This window comes from Penicillium coprophilum (genome assembly GCF_028826855.1).
Source record: "Penicillium coprophilum strain IBT 35676 chromosome Unknown utg000002l_segment0_segment1, whole genome shotgun sequence".
Classification (NCBI taxonomy): domain Eukaryota; kingdom Fungi; phylum Ascomycota; class Eurotiomycetes; order Eurotiales; family Aspergillaceae; genus Penicillium; species Penicillium coprophilum.
Window position 1 is genome coordinate 403723 of NW_026622722.1, and position 20535 is coordinate 424257.

Below are 20535 nucleotides of genomic sequence, written 5' to 3' on the forward strand. Positions count from 1 at the left end.
TTTATGCGAGTCGCCGTCGCGGCATGGCGTTTGTATATACACTTTCCATCGATGGAGTAGCCATGGGTTCTGCATTAATGATTCTCGAGTTCTACATGGAGAGCTTTTTGATCTGATGTTATATTGTCCTTGCATGTATCGCATGTCACCTGGGATCGGCTTACGAGTCGATGGTTTTTGATTGTTGGCATTCGCCTATGTACGATAGTTGAAGTCTGGAGAAGCGAGTCGATTTAGTTTGAGCAACTGCACACTCTGGTAGATTTTGAGAATGTTTCATCTCACAGATCATTCTTATAAGATGCGTAGTAAAAAAGAACGTCAACTCTTTACATACTGGGAGAAAAAAGCGGGCCCCACCATCCCGCATCAATTCTTTCCTCAGGACTTTGACCGATACACCAAGTCCAGTCATTCTTGAATAACTGTGTCGGTAAACTGGCCTGCAAGAAAAAAATATATCGGTCCAACAAGATCTACCCATTTTCCTAAAGAATGGCAGCTTCCTCGGAGTAAGTGCAGTGTGGAGATACGTCATTCCCAGGGCATTTGCAAATCAAGAAGATTAAACATACCTAACACGAAATAGGCAAGTCGACCCAAAGCTAGAAGCTCACACAGAGCTATTGACCTGGTTCCTTCAGCATGGTGGCACGGTCGACAAGAGCGTGAGAATCGCACAGGACGCCTCCCGCGGCGTGCACTTGCAAGTGAAAGCAGACTGGCCAGAAGCAATCCCAAAAGAGACCCGGGTGATCAACACTCCAATTAACGTCTCAATGTCCTGGTATAATGCCGTTGGCTACGAGTGTCCACGGGGCTCATTCCCTAAGCACGGTGTTGACCTCCCGCGGACATGGATCGACGAGGTCGGGCCGGAGGAGACTTTTGCCTTCTTCCTCATGGGCCAGTATCTACGGGGAAATGAGGGATTCTGGTATCCATATATTCGTACCCTGCCTCAGCCGGGTCAATTGACCACCCCTTGTTCTTTGGTGAAGAGGATGTAGATTGGATCCAGGGCACTGGGATTCCTGAGGCTGCCGTTGAGAGGATTAAGATTTGGGAGCAAAAGTATGATTCAGGTTATCTTCAGTTGGATTCAATTGGATTTCCGGATTGTGAGCAGTATACGTGGTGAGTACGGGAGACTACTACTTCCTGTCCCTTCCAGTCAGCCCGGGGAAACACTATGCTGATTTGTATGCAGGGAGCTGTATCTCTGGGCTTCAACTATCATTACTTCCCGGGCATTTTCGTCAAAAGTCCTATCTGGGGCTGTCGAGCCTGAGGATCTTCCAGATGATGGAGTCTCGGCGCTGCTTCCGCTCATTGACCTTCCGAACCATCGACCAATGGCGAAGGTTGAGTGGCGAGCGGGCGACAAGGATATTGGCCTTCTCGTGCTTGAAGATCACTCAGCAGGTCAAGAAATTTCAAACAACTATGGCCCTCGTAATAATGAACAATGTACGTACCGCGTTTGTCATGATGTGATATTCAATTTTTGAATATCTGAGCTCTTACAGAAACTGAAACTGACCATAACATAGTGTTGATGAACTATGGATTCTGCATTGCCGGCAACCCAACTGATTATCGCATTGTTCATCTGGGTGTGAAGCCAGACAGCCCGCTCGGCGAAGCCAAGGTTCGCCAGCTAGAACTGTTCCCTCAGGTTGCCAAGAATATCGAAGACCACTACTATATCTTCAATCCATTTTACCCACTACTGGCTCCTGAAACTATGATGGAACACTCGATCTTCTCACCAGCATTGTTCGACGCACTGACCGTCATGGAATCAAACGCACGCGAGCGCAAAATGCTCGAGATCACCGAGGACTGCATTCGCATTCCCCCGGGATACGGAAACAGCCATAGTATCTATGCTGCCCTCGGTCAAATTAGCTTTGAGCTCATGGCCCATGCCACAAACCTGAAAGCCAGTGCGGAGCATCTGCCTTTGCAACCCACCACCTTGAACCAGACCCACTCCCAAATCTACCGCAATGGCCAAATTACATTAGACCAGGCTGCCTTGGTTATTGCCACTTGGACCATCACGCGGGGCAGGGAACACAAGCGTGGTGAAAGTTGGGAGGACACGAAGGTCCTCATACATGAGCTAATGGCACGCGTCCCGGCCGGCCTCCTCTCAGAAGATGTCATGTCCCGAATCCGAGTGCGTATCCTGGAGCGTCCGTCACTCATCTCAAAGAATGGTGAGCTGTTTAGATTAGGCGAGCTTTTTAGCCTTCTCCCGGCTGAAATGCAGGGCCCAGCCCAGACATGCTTCCAGCACGCCCTCGCAGTGTTGAGCCAGACTGTCCCAAGTATTTCGACAGATCCACAGACTCTGTTTGCAATGGTTATTTGCTTGCTAGTTGCAACATACAATTCACTAGAGGCACGGGCGGGCTTGTCTTCGCGTCTCAACCGATGGTTTACTTTCCTGCTTGAGCAATATCCTCTGCCTTCTGACACTTCCAGATCTTCTGTCGATGAGGCCAGTGAAACACTTCGTCAATTTCAAAAATACACTCTTGCGGAACAACCGAGCTCATTGGCACCTGGTGATGGAGTCAATTGGCTCACTGAAGATAGTGGGTGGTTGGACTCGAAGTGGCTTCAATGGGCATGGACAGTGGCAGGCTCGGAGATGGTCATGATCCCTCTTGAGCCATTTGAGATTCTCAAGATGGAGGGCCCATTGTCTATGTTGAAGCAGGCGTGCCTTTATGTACCACAGGAGTGAAGAAAGAGATAGTAGACATGGAAATGAAAGAGTTGTTTCCTACTTGCTTTGTGCCCGCCATCTTATCCTCCAAACTTGAAGATGAAAATAACATGAAAAAAGAGAAGGCCTGAAACGATAACCATTAGTGTTCGCCTAAGAGGCCAGTTAAATGGCCATGCCTTAATGCGTACAAGTCACGTGACAGATCATACTTGAGGTCGTCATGGCCAAATAGGAAAACTGACTCAGCGGCCTAGTCACGTGCAGAGCTACCACCCAATCATATTGCGCCCAAAGGCGGATCATTCAGCAAGCGCAGGAATTGCCGTGAGCTCCACGACTCCCTTCCCTCCATCTCCACGACCCTTTGACCCTCACCACGCATTGTCACCCCCGCCGTCATCATGATATCCAGAGCGGCGGCTCCCTCCACCTCCTCCCTCTCCCACCTCTCGACCCGCTCCCTCCGCGCCCAGGGGGCGGCCGCCCGCTCCTTCGCATCTGTGTCGGAGGCGCCTCCCGTGAAGCACTATGGCGGACTTAAGGACCAAGATCGGATCTTCACCAACCTTTACTCACACCATGGAGCGGATTTGAAGTCATCAATGAAATATGGTGACTGGTACCGGACCAAGGATATGATCTTGAAGGGTGATGATTGGGTGGGTTGTCGCACAATTGACGGGCTGGGAAATTACCAATTGCTAATGCCATGAATAGCTCATCTCAGAGATCAAGGCATCTGGCCTCCGTGGCCGTGGTGGTGCTGGTTTCCCCTCAGGATTGAAATACGTAAGTGGCCTACATGCAATTACGACGAACGCGAGTGTTTTGGGATACCCGGGCTGACCCGCTACTCGATAGTCGTTCATGAACTTCAAGGATTGGGACAAGGACCCCCGCCCCCGTTATCTGGTTGTCAATGCAGATGAGGGTGAGCCTGGTACTTGCAAGGACCGAGAGATCATGCGCAAGGACCCCCAGAAGCTGATCGAGGGTTGCTTGGTGGTTGGTCGTGCCATGAACGCCAATGCCGCCTACATTTACATCCGTGGCGAGTTCTACCATGAAGCTACTGTTCTTCAGCGGGCTATCAACGAGGCTTACGAGGCTGGCCTGATCGGCAAGAACGCTTGTGGTTCCGGATACGACTTCGACGTGTACATTCACCGAGGAATGGGCGCCTACATTTGTGGTGAGGAGACCTCGCTCATTGAGTCCATTGAGGGTAAGGCTGGCAAGCCCCGTCTTAAGCCCCCCTTCCCCGCCGCTGTCGGTCTGTTCGGTTGCCCTAGCACAGTCACCAACGTCGAGACCGTTGCTGTGACACCGACCATCATGCGCCGTGGTGCCAGCTGGTTCTCTTCCTTCGGCCGTGAGCGTAACGCTGGTACTAAGCTTTTCTGTATCTCCGGTCACGTCAACAACCCCGTCACAGTAGAGGAGGAAATGTCCATCTCGCTGCGCGAGCTGATCGAGAAGCACTGTGGAGGTGTCCGCGGTGGTTGGGACAACTTGCTCGCCGTCATTCCCGGTGGCTCGTCTACTCCCGTCATCCCCAAGTCCGTGGCCGACAACCAGCTCATGGATTTCGACGCCCTCAAGGACTCCCAGACCGGCCTGGGTACAGCTGCCGTCATCGTCATGGACAAGTCCACAGACATCGTCCGCGCCATTTCCCGCCTGTCTACCTTCTACAAGCACGAGTCCTGCGGCCAGTGCACTCCCTGCCGTGAAGGTTCCAAGTGGACCATGCAGATGATGCAGCGTCTTGAGACCGGCAATGCCCGCGAGCGCGAAATCGACATGCTCCAGGAGCTTACCAAGCAGGTCGAGGGCCACACCATCTGTGCTTTGGGTGAGGCCTTCGCTTGGCCCATCCAGGGTCTGATCCGCCACTTCCGTCCCGAGCTGGAGGCCCGTATCCGCCAGTACGAGAAGGAGCTTGGCGCTGCCCCCTTCGCCGGTGGCTGGCACCCTAACAGCCGTGCTGAGGGCAAGCTGATCTCCCCTGGCATGTAAACGCACCTCACACCTTTCCTTATCCATTTACAACCCTTTTCTTCCTTTGTTGTCCCCTCAAAAAGAAGCAGGAACGGGTCAGGGATGATTATCACATCTAGACCTCTCTTATATCTCCCTCTCCCTAGCCGGTAATGTCTTTTCTTGTTTCTTGCTTGCCTGGTCCGGCTAGGGAGGGTGGCGTTTCTCTTTTCTTTACTCTGCTCGATCCCCTCGTGTTCATCTATCGCGCCTAGGTTTCCCTTTATTGTACAGTCGGTAGCAAATTTGATGCATTTGATGTCTTCATTCGTGCCCAAGTAGCATATTCCCATTTTCTCCATTCTATGACATTCACAAGAAGTTGTCTGCATAGTCTATGCTTTTGCTGGAAAACAGATAAGCGAGAGAAGATATGTAAGAAAAAGACTACTCACAGACATCACAAGCCGCAAGGCGGTCGACTATTCTTGTATCCACAAAGCGAAGAATTCTAGACACAGGTAACAGACAAAAACAATGTCAACTGCCCTAGATTCCCAGAGCGATGATCTCCTGACTTTCGCTTCACTGGTTTGAGCGAGTATCAGTTCCTCCAGTGATATCAGCACCAGCACCAGCACCAGCAACTAATTCTCGAACGTGAATATCCTTCTGCCCTCCCCCATCGGCCTTTCCCTCGATCTGAATCTCAGCAGCTCTCGCCTCTTTCTGCATTTTCTTCCGTTCGATCTTGAGAAATCTCTTCTCTCTCCAGCCCATCCCGCACGCATTCTCAACCCATAGCAACCCCATCCCAACAGCCATAACCAAACCAAGGAAGACAAAACACCATCCCCATCCCATGCCACCCAGCATTTGGCTAATGACAGCAGCCCCCACGGCACCAATGCAACAGCGAACAAGATTGCATGCCGACGCAGCTGTGGCAGGCTTATCTGGGAACAGGTCGACAAGAAGTGTGTTGAGACAGTTAAGGGATGCAACGAAACAGAAGCCTATGATAAACTGTAGCACTAGCGGGGCAGCTAAGTGTACTCTTTGCTGCAGGATCCAGCCGTATGGGATGAATGCTGCAACGCCGATGGCCATTACTGGGAAGACTGTTTGCAGGCGAGCGCGCTCGATCGGGAAACTGCGCAAGTCGTCCCCTTTCTTCCGGTCCACTGGGAATCCCAGATTTTGAGCTGTTCGCTCGTAGTTATAGTCAATGACTTTTCCATATAGGACTGCGCCGAGGCAAGAGCTTACTCCGAGGGGCCTGAGGAGTTGTGTTGGTCAATATAATCCTGAGCCAGAGAGATAAAGAAGGGAAAAACAGGAACTTACAAGAAACACAGTCCAATCTGAAGCTCGTTGAATCCGTACAGGGGACCAAAGAGATTGGGAGTGCTTGTGAGCAGGGCTATATTCGAGAACATCACAATACTGACGTATGAGATGATGATCAAGGCATCCCACTCCAGCAGGATGAGTAAGGACTCGAGAGGGTTCGGAAAACTAAGCCTCTCGGTATTCGGGGACTGCTGGAATCCTTTTGCGCCAGTGTTTCCTTCCTCGTCAGACTGTGCCTGTCTCTTCGACCACCATTGGATGATCGACCTGCGCCACCACTCAGTTGGTGCTGCGTGACCATTACCAACAATCTTGCGCGCCGTTTCTGGCATAACAAGCACGTAGAACACTAGATATCCTCCACTTACAATGACTAGAAACCAGAAGACACTGCGCCAGCCAAGAAATTTGGCCAAAAGACCACCGATGACAGGGCCTAGCGCAGGCGCAACCATAACACCTGCTGCCATAGGCCCGATATACTTCCCACGCTCTGCTGTTGTTGCAATATCTGCGATAACGCCATATCCAAAGGCCACAGTGCCGCTGCTCCCGGCGCTCTGGAGACAGCGGAGGACAATTAGCGCCGCGAAACTGTTCTGCAATGCTAGCCCGATATTTGCAGCGGTATAGACTGCGAAGGCAATGATATACGCTGGACGTCTGCCCCCTGTGTCGGCGAAGGTGCCCATGAAGCTCGGAGCGAGGCCTTGGAAGATCATATATGTTGTGACTGTGAGGTTGATCAACTCCGGGGTGAGGTGGTAGTTTCGTACCAATATCGGCATGACGGGGTAGTAGATTTGACCGGAAAGAGGGGAGAAGAACGAGGCAAGAGTCACCATTACTACGATGAATAACTTTTCGTATTTGCTAAATGCCGAGAATGATGGCTGAGAATCGTCATGTGCTGCTTCTGTGGCCTCGGCGTGTGCTTCGGAGGCTGGCGAGCCTGAGCCGTTCTCGGCAGCAGCTTCCGGGTGATCATGGACGTTGTTGGCCTCGGGGATTGAATTTGCTGGGGCTGAGACAGGAGCTGCGACAGGAGCTTCAGTCAAGCCAGGGCCATATCCGCTGTCGACTCTTCTTAGACTGTGATCTGGGGCGTGCTCAAAGGGACCATGTACAGTCACAGTCCCTCCCTCACGAGTTCCTTCGACCTGGTATAGCTCCATCTGAATAAGGTATAGCCTGATAAAATAAATACCAAATGAGAGAGGGAAATATGAGAATGGTAGAGGTAGAGGGATAGAGAGATAGAGAATGAGAAAGAAGAGGAATCTACATAGCTCTTTCCCAGACAACACGTTCCCTCTGCACAACCCCGGACACTTCGCACAACACTTCTATCGCATACGAGGGCCACACTACAGGCCATAGAGGTGGCCACAACCTACTTGCTACCAACGGTCTGTTGGCCCCGTGCTAGATATGCTCAGAATTTGAACTACATGCGAATGCGAGAATTGGATGGGAAAACGGGAGGGTGAATTATTCTCCATAATAGACAGCATTACAGGCCTAAGGTTCATAACTACTTCACTCAAGCCCTCAAGGGGGAAAGCTCAGGTGAAAGACCCATAATAAACTAGACATTGTTGACAATGCCCGATTCCATCGTTCAGCCCTAGCTTTGAACCCTCTCAGCTCGAGCTCATTGAAAGTTACGCTTTGTATCAACTTCTCTACCTCTTTTAACCCCTACAAAGCGCATACACAGCGAGCAAAATACCTTGGGGATGATGCAATGTTGTGATCGGGCGAGGAACATGCGACATGACCTGTGAGATTCCTGGGATAGAGTCTTCCATTATACCGAATCCGAGTTGGGTAATCAGGAGCGTGAGTCTAGGCGACAACTCGAGACACGTCAATCAACCCTAGTCAAGAAATTGATTAAAGAAACCCAGAGTAATGCAGGAACAATGCTCGCTGATGATCCATCCAAACCCTTGCTGGGAACCAACTCCCGGTCACTGCAGTTTACTCGTAATAGACACGAAAGATGTTATATACGTAGAAATTTGACAACATCAAGCATCAAATATATGAGCACATGAACCAAGCCACCCTTGACAAAGATCCGAATATGTGAGTACAGCGTAACCCAATGGAACTCGTGATGGCTTCTATTTTGCTCGTACTTAGGGCTACAACCAATGAGCGGAGCCGTAAGTGACCACAAGGGTATGACTGCGAACTACATATTCTCTAGAATACTACAATGTCTACACCAGACAAAGAAAAGGACAGAATGAATTGGTTCAAATAGTAGTTTTCAGCAATAGGGTAGAGTACAATACATGTCATGGGAACCATTTGAAATCATTTGGGGGACAAAACACAGAGGGAAGAAAGAAAGCAAAACAAAAGAAAAAAATCAGGGTGCTTGGGCTTTGGATAGTTAGTGCCCGCTAATTCCACAATGAACATATGCAAACTGGAAGATTTCCTTGTCTCAAACTTAATGGCCACCCGCCATGATGACGCCGTAGTACCGACGGCTCATCTCTGCGGTCTGCAAAACGCGAGCATCGCCTGTCAAGGGCAAGCCCAAAACAGCGGAGGATTCAACACACTGTAAAAACATGGAAGTCAGCAATGAATAAAACAATATATCGATGGAAAAGGGAGGGAACTAACGTGAACATCCTCGTGTGTAATCCAGCCGGCAACAGCCCGGCTCATCTCCTTAAATGCAACACGCTCCTCCAATCCTTCCAAGCTAGATCCCTGGACGCGATCGCCCATTGCAACAAGAGCAGCCACCAGGCGGTTCAGGCGAGTTGGATCACGACGGCCGCTGGTGGCGTTGACCAGGCGGAGGAAATCTTCGTAAACGCCACCGCCAGAAGCCCAGCCGCGCATTTTACGCTCGGGTCCGTCACCGAAGCCAGAGACCAGAGCTTCGAGGGTGCGGTAGTCGCCCTCGATAATGGTGCTTGGGCCGACGATGCGACAGAATGTGGCGTGGGCGTCGTTCCAGTGCTTGCCGCGAATAAGACAATCGACCTCACGGGCAGCGTCGCCGATGTCGCGAGCATGCAGGGCCTTGGCAACCCAGATCCAGGGCTCGGGAAGCTGGAGCTCAGTGACGAGATATTGCCATGCTGGGTGGGAGGAGCCATCGGCAGCGAAGGGCTCGGGCAGTTGAGCGGCGAACCGGGCGAGAGTTTCTTGGACGGCGTGCTTGCGGTCTTTGGCTTGGGAGAGGTGCAACAGGACAAACAGTGCTTGGTCAAGTTTTCCACCTGCGCTGAGTTCAGAAGCGAAATCCCAGACGAGTTGGTCAGTTTGATGTTGGTCGATTTTTATGGCCTGGTTTTGCCCGACTGTCGCAGCGAGAACGTGGTGTAGCTGGAAAGAGAGTCGGTTGGATAGACGGTCACCAGAGACGGATTCGGGAAGGAAAGATGCCGGGAATTCAATGGATTGGGCGCTTTGACCTTGAATCACCGAGAAGGCCTTAAGCAGAACCCAAAGAGAAGATTCACGCCCAACGGTATCAGAGCCAGGCTGTGGAACAGCACGTGTACTGGCCTGGTGCGACGGGTAGGGGAAGGCGGGTTCATGTCCGGTGGCCAAGTCCTCAAGGAACTTGAAAACAGCCACCTCAATTGGCTCGTCCTCAGCAGTGCAATACCACAAACGAAGACCAAAGGCCTGGAACCAATCTAGATCAAACCGCTCGGTGAAGCCAAAGGTGGAGGCCCGGTCTTCAAGCGCACCACCCGATTTGCCCTCGCTGCGGAGAGCATTTCCTGCAACCAGTTCGTAAAGGGCTCGGACAGGTTCACTCATCTCCGAGAGTATGTTGCTCTGACGCCATACATCGATCTGGTTCGCTATGTCAGCCCGCGAGGTAGCGTCGCGGCCAATCTGTGCGACCACCGTGGCCAGGTGCGGATTTTGACTGTCGATCAGTATCTTGCACGCTTCCTCCACTCGGTGCGAACAAATCAAGTGAACGGCGCGCTCCACGGGGGAGCGGATCAGATCCAGATTCTGAGAGTGCTTTTCACGGATGATTCCCTCCCAAAGACGTGTGAGTCGATCCTTCTTGATACGGTGCGCAAATTGCTGTCGGAGTCGCACCGGTACACCTGCCGAGATGTCGTCCTCGATATCGTCATTGAAAAGGATGTTGAGAAGCTGCCACACCAAGCGTTCTTCCTCCGACTGGGAACGGGTAGAAGGTGATAGGGGGAACTGCGATAGGTCGACCTTAGCCATACGAACGAAAGGAGCACCATCGATGCGCTGGATGGAGGACTGAAGCCGTTGGACCTCGAGCATTTCCCTGGCCTGTATCATCATCAGTTTCAAGTTCATATAAAAACCAACAAAGCCACTGAACGTACCTCGCCAGATTGGTTGTAAGTCATTAATGCAATGTCACGCTCTTCGCTGAAAATGGAGAAACTTTCTTTCCAGGTCTGGTTGACCCCTAAGATTGTATCCATGTCGTTTTTCGCGCAGATGAGGGAGTCCATAGGACCCCAGCGGGGCTTGAAAGAGTCATGGAAAGCGGCATCGGATTCGCTCATTTGTGTTGCATCGCCAGCAAACGTCTTGGGTTGTTTGTTGTAAGGCCACTGCAAGGAAGAGAAAAAGTTTTAGCTCAGGTTATCATTGTTGAACTATCTGATGGGTGATGTGCAATTTCATAGATACATGATACAATGACACAGGGGGAAAAACAAAGGGAATGATAATCAGTGTGAACATAAGCAGGGAGTTCTAACCTCAAAGCCCTTTGGGGGTGCCTTAGGAGCCTTTAGCGGAGAAGAGGCAACTTGCTTGCGCGGCTGCTGGAACAAGGAGTTCATAAGATCAATGCTGTTCGAGAAACCTTTCTTGGGAGGGGCTGTCGCGATGGTTGTGGGGGACTCGTCCTCCACGAGGTTGCGATCGATGAACGCGTTTGCCTGCATTTCACGCAAGGCATCACGGTTTTGCTTGCGAGGGCTAATGGTGCGCTGCAGCTGCTCGGCCCAATCGCCACTAAGATCGAGCTGAGGCTTTGCAGGACTGCCGAAGTGTTTTGAGATAGGGTAAGTGGTATCCAGGTCACCATTGGTGCTCTGGTAGTCGTCCCGCTCCACGGTGCGATGAGGAGTCGGAAAGGCACCCGCCATATCCATTTCATCTGCCTCATCTGATCCAACTACCGAATCGCCAGACTGTTGGCTCTCGGTGACGACGTCATCGTCATTCTCAGTAGTTGAACCCGTGGAGCCTTCCTCTAAAAAAGACTCGGTTTCACCCTCAGAAAAATAATCGTTCTCCACAGGCATGGCCTGACTAGCGAAAGAGCCAGGAACAAGCTTGCGTTTCTTAAAATCGAAAGTATCATCTTCAACACCAATCATAGAACCGACGAATGACTCGTCGATGGAGAAGGTAGTGGACTGATCGAAATTGGTGGACTGGTCGAAACTCGCGGGGTGGTCAAAGTGAGCCCTGGGGGTAGGGTGGTCAGGTCCCTGGGCACTCATGGTGCTCTGGTCAAGACTCTCACCTTCCTCTTCATCATAGTCCAGGCCATATGTAGTGAAATGAGGCACCTTGAAAACCCAGGTGCCAGTCTCAGTCTCGTAATTAACGAACTCAGTATCGCCCACCTTCTGCAAACGATCAATGTGTTTGTCGAACAGAGGACCGCTAGTGACAGGCGAGTTGCTCTTCTTATCTCTACCACGAGGCCAGGAGTTCTCAATCCGCAGGGTAGATGGTACGTTCAGTCCTTTGCCCCTGGCAGGTTTGACCGACTCGTCGGGGTAGACAGTAATCTTGCGAAGACCAATATCCACAATATTGGTGTAAAGGTTGTCCAGGTCAACGGTAGTCAGATCAACAGGGCCATTGAAAGTGACAGATCCACAGTTCTGACGTCCAACGGTGAAGTCGACGACTTGCTTGAGTTGGTCGCGGTTCAATCGGCTAAGCTCAGCGCGAGAAGGTTGCATCCAGTACTCACCAGGCCTAGGATCACCCCCGGGGATGAAGGTAAGGCGCTTGACGGTAGCACCGTTGGTGGTTTGTGGTGCGCGTTCGGGGACAGCAGCGAGGTCACGGCGGTCAGACTCCTCAGAACGATCGGTAGTACTAGCAGTATCGAAACCATTGAGGCTACCACTCTTGCGCACAGATCGAAGGAAGCCAAGCTCCTCAGCGGACGGCTCGGGACTCCTAGGTTCAACGCGAACAAGTTCTCCGCCGTTAACACCGGAAGTAGTAGCGTCAAAGCTGACCTTCTTCCTCAGCTTGTCGGCAGACTGAGTGGCGTCTTCTCCATTGGTAAGAAGAGGGGCAGGGGAAGTGCGAGCGGAGGTCGAGAGTATTTCATTTCTGAGACCCCGATTGATAGTGAGACGCTTCAAGTTGCTGTTACCACGTGCGCTGCCGGCCTGCAGGGCACCGGGAGAAAGGATGCTGTCCGACTCTGGATCGAAGCTCTTGCTGAGGTTGCTGGTAGAGTAACTCTTGCTGAAGGTACGACCGATGCTGCCATTGAAGCTGGCGCGGAGGCTGTTACTGCCGCCACCAGCACCCAACAAACTGCTACCAAGACCGGATGAGGTACCTGTGTTGCCAGATGGCGAGCCATAGGTAGAGTAAGAGAAACCGTATCCTCGCTTGGGAGGGGTAATGAGGCGATTGGCAGCGTTGGGAGTGATCCTGTAGACCGGCAATGGGGTTCGCTGCTTTTGCTTTATGCTGGAAGACAGTGGCGTAGCAAGGGGACCAGGAGTCGATCCACCAGGGGCAGGAAGACCAGAGAAAATGGACTGGCTTCCATACGGATTTCCATCAAGGAGGGACGCCTGGAAGCTACCAGGGGCAGGCTGAGACTGTTGTCCGGGCGTAGAGGCGCCGAAAGAACTAACGCCTAGGCCACCGGCCTGTGGTTGCTGGGTTTGACCACCGAAGAGCGAAGAGCCGGCGCCCTGGCCTGTGGTGGTTTGACCACCGCCGAACATACCGCCACCGGTTCCTGTAGTCGAGCCAAAGAGGCCACCGGGCTTCTGCTGTTGTTGGTTCTGTGTGTTGAACAAGCTACTACCTCCAGCGGCTGGCTGGGGCTGCGAGGCACCGAAGCCAGAGAAACCACCTGCGGCAGGAGCTGGGGTAGATCCAAAGAGACCACCCGGCTTTTGTTGCTGCTGATTCTGTGCACCGCCAAATAGGGAACTGCCGGTACCAGCTTGCTGGTTTTGACCACCGAAGAGTGAGCTACCTCCTTGCTGCTGGGGTTGCTGCTGGGTTCCTCCGAAGAGTGAAGATCCAGTGGCTGGAGTAGTGCCAGCGCCGCCGCCGAGCAAACCTGTGCCAGTTCCCTGTTGCTGGGTGCCCGCGCCAAATCCACCGCCGCCAAACAATGACTTAGTTTGGGGTTGAGCCTGGTTCTGTTGGGTTGCACCACCGAAACCACCGAAGGCACTTGGGGTTTGCTGCTGAGTACCGCCACCAAAGGGCGAGGCTGTGGCAGTCGAAGCTCCGAACGGATTGGCGGCAGTAGTTGTTTGAGTATTGCCGAAACCACCAAAGGCGCTACCGCCGGTTGTTGCGGGTGCACCAAATGCAGGCTTGTTTTGTTGCTGGTTGTTGGCACCGAACATGGACCCTCCGGTGTTGCCGAAAGCTGATCCGGTTCCTGTACCGGTGTTGCTTCCAAAGCCACCGGTAGTCTGTGTGGCTCCGCCAAAGAGAGATCCCGAAGAAGCTGCAGGAGTAGTTCCACCACCGAAAAGGGAAGTTGCTGGTTTGGCTGCTCCGCCGAACAATGGGTTAGTACCAGTGGAGCCGAATCCTCCTGCGGTCTGGGTCGAACCGAAACCAGATGGCGCACTCGTGGCAGCCCCTCCGAATGGAGTGGTGCTAGCGCCAAAGCCACCAGGAGTAGCTGTAGTGTTTTGCTGACCGAATCCACCAGTAGTGGCGCCACCGAAAGCAGGAGCGCCAAAACCACCAGCTTGTCCACTGCCATTGCCGAAGCGGCGACCTTGTTGGTAATCCGCTAGGCGCAGCTCCTCGAAAGACCATTTATTGTAGGGTTGCATAAAGCAGATGCTTTGATAGTGGTTCGTGGTGTTGGCTGAGCTGGTATCCTTCTCGGTCCATGGAGTGAACGGGGTGCTGCCAGTACCTTCGCAGGTAGGTAGAGCTCCTTGGAAGGCAGTACCTGAGCCAAAGCCTGTGCTGGGGGTTGTGGTGGAAGCAGCAGTAGATCCGAAGCCACCACTAGTGCCGAATCCGCTAGTGCCTGTAGCTGAAGAGCCAAAGCCTGTAGGCTTAGCACTACCGAAAAGGCTTCCACCCGTGGGAGCTGCACTGGCATTAGCGCCAAAACCGCCCGTGGTGCCGGTGGAACCAAATCCTCCACCAGTACCAAAGCCACCTGTGGTGCCAGCAGTCTGAGTGCCTCCGAAGAGAGATCCGCTGTTAGAAGTATTGGTGGTGCCGAATCCACCAGGGCGAGTTTGGCCGCCGAAAAGGGAATTAGGTTGCTGTGCTGGAGTAGTTCCGAATCCTAGTGACAAGTAAACGTTAGCAAACACATTCAAACCTTCAATGAAGCGATCAAAAAAGTGCAAGTTGAACAAAAAAAGGTCCTCGGGTGCACTGTCGGCCAAAATGTGCGCAAATCGCAGTTTAGTGGCAATTCCAGGGGAGGGCCCACAAGAGTCATTCCAGGGGGAGGACGGAAGACCAAACTCAAAGTGGGGTGCGTAATTGGTGTAGGAGCGTCAGAACCACAAGGTCGTGTGATGCGACGGGGATCTCGCCAGGGAAAATCGAGAGAGCTCAGATGTTTGAGCACGTACCTCCGCCAGTGCCGGAACCAGATCCGAAGCCAGTAGATGTGTTGGAAGCGCCACCGCCGAAGGCACCTGAAGTGCCAGTAGCACCTCCGAACGGGGAAGCTGTCGAGCCAAAGCCTAGATGACGGAGGGGATCGCGGTCAGAGAGACTTGGATTCGAAGAAGCCCTTGCATTCCTTATCTTGTTGTGGTGTCGCTAATGCATCCAAATTGTCCGCAGATGATATTCGATCGCACGGCGAAGGTTCTTATGTTGGTGTTTTTTTTTCGCCTTGCGCGTGGCACCATCGCGGGTCGGAATCAGGAGCACCGGTTGTCGAGATAGGGAAAAGCCGAGGACACGAGCAGGATGAAACATGGGGATAGGTGGAAAGACATGGGAGATTTGGAGAAAGAAATAGAAAGGACCTACCTCCACCAGTGTTGGCGCCTGCTCCGAAAGCAGAGCCAGTGCCAGTGCCAAAGCCGCTGCTTTGGTTGTTCTGGCCGAACCCTCCAAATCCGAAAGACATGATGTCGGTTGGAGTTTGTCGGGTGTTCACGAAGTCATAGGTTGATTGCGCGCAGTTTCAAGAGAGTGCAGATTAATAGAAGAAGAATTGCGAGCAGGAGTGCGCGGGATGGAGAAAAGAGGGAGAAGACGCGACAGAAAAGGAAGAGATAAGTTTGCTTCAGGGCTGGAGACTTGTGTTAGGTAAGGTCCGGGACACAACGCTCCGTCACGTGATAGCTGCCTAAATCGGACGTCTCTAATGAATGCGGTGCAAACCAAGGACAATAGACTTGTCTTCGGTCTGTTTAGTGATAAGTGACTCATTGATGCTCAGTGCAGCTCTAGGCAAGATATTTCATTGGTTGACCAGCATGGTCAGTCACAAGTGATTCGGAAGTAAAACACCCTCCATTGATGTATACTCATCTACTTGAGCCTACTCTGTAGCCTAGCCTCCTCTCTAAAAGCATTTGTTCTGTTTGTTGTTTGTCATCACTGCTATCCTTCATTTCTAAGATATCCTCGATGTGAGTTTTGCCTACAAAATTTCGACCCAAATCTTACTTCCCACGTCTATATCGACGTGATTGATTTCTACCACAGAAGAAACGTAGATGGAGTGTTCTGGGCCCGTTTATGTTTAGTAACCCATAAGCGGTAGTATATTCGAGTATTCTATGGTTGGTATCATAGCTCTGTATAGTCGTCAACCTCAAAATCAAGAGTAATTATAGCCACGTGCGCATATCAGCTGGTCTCATGCAGTTCGAGACCATATACCGCCGGACGGCCACGCGCCGGAGGCTTCCAAGGTTATGCCTACATCCAGATACTATAAAACAGCGTTTCTATTGGCCATTTTTTTTTACATGCAGTCTTCTAGACCTCTCAAGGACTACTAATATACGAAACAAGTCACCAAGAAATTGTACCGCACCTATGAAAAACAAAATGGAATTTTTGTTTCCTACGAGATTCGTATTCTGGGTAAGAAATCGCAAGCCGGCCCTATGGCTTGAACTCATTAGCCGAGTTGAGATACCGCAGAGGATATTTACGGTACAAACACACGACGAGTACTATGTACTACATGTGTAATAGTATGTGCATAACACCATGTCGACTCCATCCACTGAGAGTCAGGACGATGTGGGTAGGTAGCACCCCATTGGACATAAACTAATGATACACGGCATACCCAGGTTCGTCCGAGGCAAGTCACATAAGAAATTCATACTATTGGGTAGGTCATACTTGATATCAGAAAAGAAGCCTTGACTAGACCAATAGACATACAATAGTCAATACATGCGTGGATGCGTGGACGATGATGTGACTTATACCGCTCTACATTAAGTGGGAAACACAGAATTCGACACAAGGGTGATGTCTGCTACTTTATTCAATGAAGAGCAAAGACCATTTGGAAAATTAAGCTATAGCATACTCTCTCTTTTTCGGGATATTTTTTTTGGACTTTGGCTACGCATCAGACAAATGCTTCGGATCGAGATTGATCCCCGGTAAACATGCACCCAACTCCAAAAGAACGTCCATAAAAAAATATATGAAGCGCCAAAAAAATACTATTCACATCGCTTCTGAGCGAGCCAAGGGAATCTCAAGTACAAGTAGTGATTCTGAAACCGGCCGGAAAAAAATAAAGAAAATAAAAGAAAACAACCTGCACGATCAAGTCTAAATCCGCCATGAATCGACTAGACCGAAGTCAGGGGCGTATGATCCGCGGAGGACCATCGTGCTACTTCCAAGAGTCTCGCCAGGAATTTTACTTTCCAACGTCATTATCATCAAATTCATAGACCTTCACTTTACTTGCGGCGGGCGACGTGGACGGTTTCGATGATCTTGTCCACGACACTGGGATCGGAGAGCTGGAAGAGAAGGTTTGTCAGCAATTGTTCGTAGTATACGACTGGGGGAGTTGTGTCATTGAGAAGCTTTGTGCTTACCGTTGATGTATCACCAAGGCTGTCCTCCTCGCCACTGAGGATCTTTCGCAGGATACGGCGCATGATCTTGCCACTGCGGGTCTTGGGGAGGTCATCCACAACGAAGACGGCCTTGGGGGCGGCGAAGGGGCCAATGGACTTGCGAACTTGCATGGCAAGATCCTTGTTGATCTGCTCTGTGGTAGGATGGTTCTCCTTGAGAGAGACAAAGGCATTGACAGCCTGGCCGGTCAGCTCGTCGGCGATACCAACGACAGCAGCCTCGGCAACAGCAGCTGTTTACAGTTAGTTCGTGCTCAATTGGCAGTTTTGAAATGGGTGCACTTACGATGCTCGATAAGAGCGGCCTCGATCTCGGCGGTGGACAGACGATGTCCAGAAACGTTGACGACATCATCCACACGACCGCGGATCCAGTAGTAGCCGTCGTGGTCACGGCCGGCACCATCTCCAGTGAACTGTTTCTGGATTAGTATCAATCTCATGAAGTCAGGCCGTGAAGCGTCTTACGTAGTAACCCTTGTACACATTCAAGTAAGTGTCCATATAACGCTTGTGGGCACCCCACACGGTGCGGGCCATGCTGGGCCACGGCTGCTTGAAGGCCAAAACACCCTCGACATCATTGCCAAGAATCTCCTCTCCAGAGACGGGGTCAATAATGGCAGGCTCGATACCGAAGAAGGGGAGGGAAGCACTGCCGGGCTTTGTGGGGGTAATACCACCGAGAGGGGTGATGACGTTTGAGCCGGTCTCGGTTTGCCAGTATGTCTGTAGATTTCAAACGTTAAGAGATTATTCCAATAGGTTCAAGGGAAGATAAAACCAACGTCGCAAATGTGAGCTTCCTCCTTGCCGACAGACTCGAAGTACCACTTCCAGACTTCCGCAGCAATAGGTTCTCCAACTGAGCCAAGAATACGCAGACTGTGCATCTTGTGGTGAATGTGCTCATCTCCAGCGCGCTTCAACAGACGCAGGGCGGTGGGTGCAACATAGAATTGTGTGACGTCGTGCTTGTCAATGACATCCCAGTAGCGGGAGAAGTTAGGGTAGGCGGGTGTGCTCTCGAACACAACGGTGGCACAGCCAAGCAATAGAGGGGCGTACACGACATAGGTGTGACCAGTAATCCAACCGACATCACCGCCGCAGAAGTAGCGATCATCATCGTGGATATCGAAAACGTACTTTCCAGTCATGGCAGCACCGAGCAAGTAGCCCGCAGTGGTGTGCATAACACCCTTGGGCTTGCCGGTTGAACCGGAAGTGTAGAGCAAGAAGAGAGGGTCCTCGGAGTTGACCGGCTCAGGGGCGAGGTAGTTGGGGTACTTCTCGACCTCCTCGTGCCACCAAATATCACGGCCAGCGGTCCAGGGCACCTCGGCACCGGTGCGCTTATACACCAGCACGGTGTGCACATCGGGGCACTGCTTCATAGCCTCGTCGACAATCTTCTTAGTGCCGATGATCTTGCCACCGCGCTTTCCCTCGTCGGAGGTAATAACGACCTTGGAGGAGGCGTCCAAGACACGATCCCGGAGGGAGTCGGAGGAGAAGCCAGCAAAGACAACGGAGTGCACGGCACCAATACGCGAGCAAGCTAGGAAAGCGATCACGGCCTCGGGAATCATGGGGAGGTAGATGCCGACCGTGTCACCCTTCTTGACACCACGCTCTTTGAGAGTCCAGGCGACCCGAGACACCTCGCGCATAAGCTCTCCGTAGGTAATCTTGCGACCTTCATTGGGCTCATCGGCCTCATAAATAATGGCAACCTTATCGGGGTTCTTCAGGGCATGGCGATCGACGCAGTTAAAAGATGCGTTCAAGCGACCTTCGACGAACCAGGCATTGTCGCCGTTCTCGAAGGAACCGTGGTGTGTGGTTTCGAAATCTTTGTCGAATGTGAGGAGTTCGCGGGCCATGCGGGCCCAGAAAGTATCGGGGCTCTTGATTGATTCTTCATAAAGCTTCTTGTACTCGTCGATATCCTTAATGTGGGTGCCGGTGGGGTGCTTGTCATGGAATGCCTTGGGGACGTGGAAAGTATCGACCTCGTGTGCTTCGTGCACCTACATTACCAACTGTTAGCTTGGCCCATGGTGCTGCGGTCAACAGAGCTAGGCGGGGTCTGATGATCCCAGTTAAGAGCTAGATGATGCGTACCACTGCAGGCTTGGGAGGCGTAATAGGGCCGTCCGACATGATTCCAGGGTCCAATAGGATTGATCAATGCAGGAGTGTACGGCAAATTCTGTGCGAGATCGGAGTCAGAAATGAGTTGCGAAAGGTCCGGAATAGGAAAATTAGAGCAAGGTGGGATGAGCTCTTTGTAGAATGCAGATAATGGGAACTTACTCTTGAGGATTATAAGTTATAAAGTGTTATGAGCAACCCGTTATAGTAATTAGAGAGAGAGAGAAAAAAAGAAGAGAAGATCCAGGGGATTCACGACAATATTAGTAGTCCAGCTTTCCCGGGTGGATGTGCCACTTCCATTTCTTTGGCCCTTCCATGTCCCGTGGTCCGTGCACTTACAATAAAATACCCCAAATACCACTCTATCTAGCCTACATCGAATGTATGAACATATGCATCTTATCCACCTTTGAATCAGAGCCTATGAGATACAATCTCAATACAATCCAATCCAAACATACTCCTCCATCGCATTACAAGTATTAACATATAAGTTTGGATTCGGCCATGCGGGGGTTGGCATTCCTTCCGTTGCTCCGGGGTAAGCTGCCCCTCCGAATATTTTGACTAAGATCATGCCCGTCATCCTATTGGGGCGTTTCATGTCGGAAAGAAACGCTAGTTCAACCGGCCACATCCTAGGTGTGCCGCACTGAACCCTTTGTCCGAGTCCAATAGGCGGAGGATGATACTCTTGGCTTAGCCAAGGGCCAAGGTCCGGGGATAGTCGCGGGCCAGGGGAGGGCGGGCCACAGGAGACCTGCAAGTCAGATATTCAGAGATACAAGCGTATGCTCGAGCCCCTTCTGAATCAAATGGCCTTGTCGTGCCAGTATCACACATCTGAGGTCTCCGTACAGAGTGCTCTGTACATGCATAGGATCATTTGTATCCCCCCATATTTTACCGGCTATGTTGGAATTCGGTTTGAATGCATGTCATACTATGATGCAATGATGTCAAGGC

General features: G+C 51.6%; 5 protein-coding genes across 5 annotated transcripts; 2 read left to right on the forward strand and 3 right to left on the reverse strand.

Moving 5' to 3' along the window:
- Nucleotides 1-495: 495 nt before the first annotated feature.
- On the forward strand, nt 496-2758 carry N7500_002209 (SET domain protein; the record flags this gene model as incomplete). Its single annotated transcript, XM_056673355.1, is given in 5 exon segments — nt 496-512; nt 590-951; nt 966-1137; nt 1211-1470; nt 1554-2758. 5 exon segments carry the CDS (start codon nt 496-498, stop codon nt 2756-2758), a joined length of 2016 nt encoding a protein of 671 aa, XP_056533880.1.
- A 386-nt stretch (nt 2759-3144) lies between these two features.
- On the forward strand, nt 3145-4762 carry N7500_002210 (NADH-quinone oxidoreductase subunit NuoF; the record flags this gene model as incomplete). Its single annotated transcript, XM_056673356.1, has 3 exons — nt 3145-3402; nt 3461-3532; nt 3605-4762. The coding sequence occupies 3 exons, from the start codon at nt 3145-3147 to the stop codon at nt 4760-4762; spliced, it is 1488 nt and encodes a 495-aa protein (XP_056533881.1).
- Nucleotides 4763-5308: 546 nt separating this feature from the next.
- On the reverse strand, nt 5309-7251 carry N7500_002211 (putative MFS transporter; the record flags this gene model as incomplete). Its single annotated transcript, XM_056673357.1, has 2 exons — nt 5309-6002; nt 6071-7251. 2 exons carry the CDS (start codon nt 7249-7251, stop codon nt 5309-5311), a joined length of 1875 nt encoding a protein of 624 aa, XP_056533882.1.
- Nucleotides 7252-8540: 1289 nt separating this feature from the next.
- On the reverse strand, nt 8541-15413 carry N7500_002212 (uncharacterized protein; the record flags this gene model as incomplete). The annotated part of the gene is made up of 6 exons (XM_056673358.1): nt 8541-8654; nt 8720-10381; nt 10438-10671; nt 10822-14609; nt 14905-15018; nt 15314-15413. 6 exons carry the CDS (start codon nt 15411-15413, stop codon nt 8541-8543), a joined length of 6012 nt encoding a protein of 2003 aa, XP_056533883.1.
- A 1813-nt stretch (nt 15414-17226) lies between these two features.
- Nucleotides 17227-19575, reverse strand: N7500_002213 (acetate--CoA ligase; the record flags this gene model as incomplete). The annotated part of the gene is made up of 6 exons (XM_056673359.1): nt 17227-17289; nt 17368-17642; nt 17696-17825; nt 17878-18138; nt 18198-19442; nt 19537-19575. 6 exons carry the CDS (start codon nt 19573-19575, stop codon nt 17227-17229), a joined length of 2013 nt encoding a protein of 670 aa, XP_056533884.1.
- Nucleotides 19576-20535: the final 960 nt, after the last annotated feature.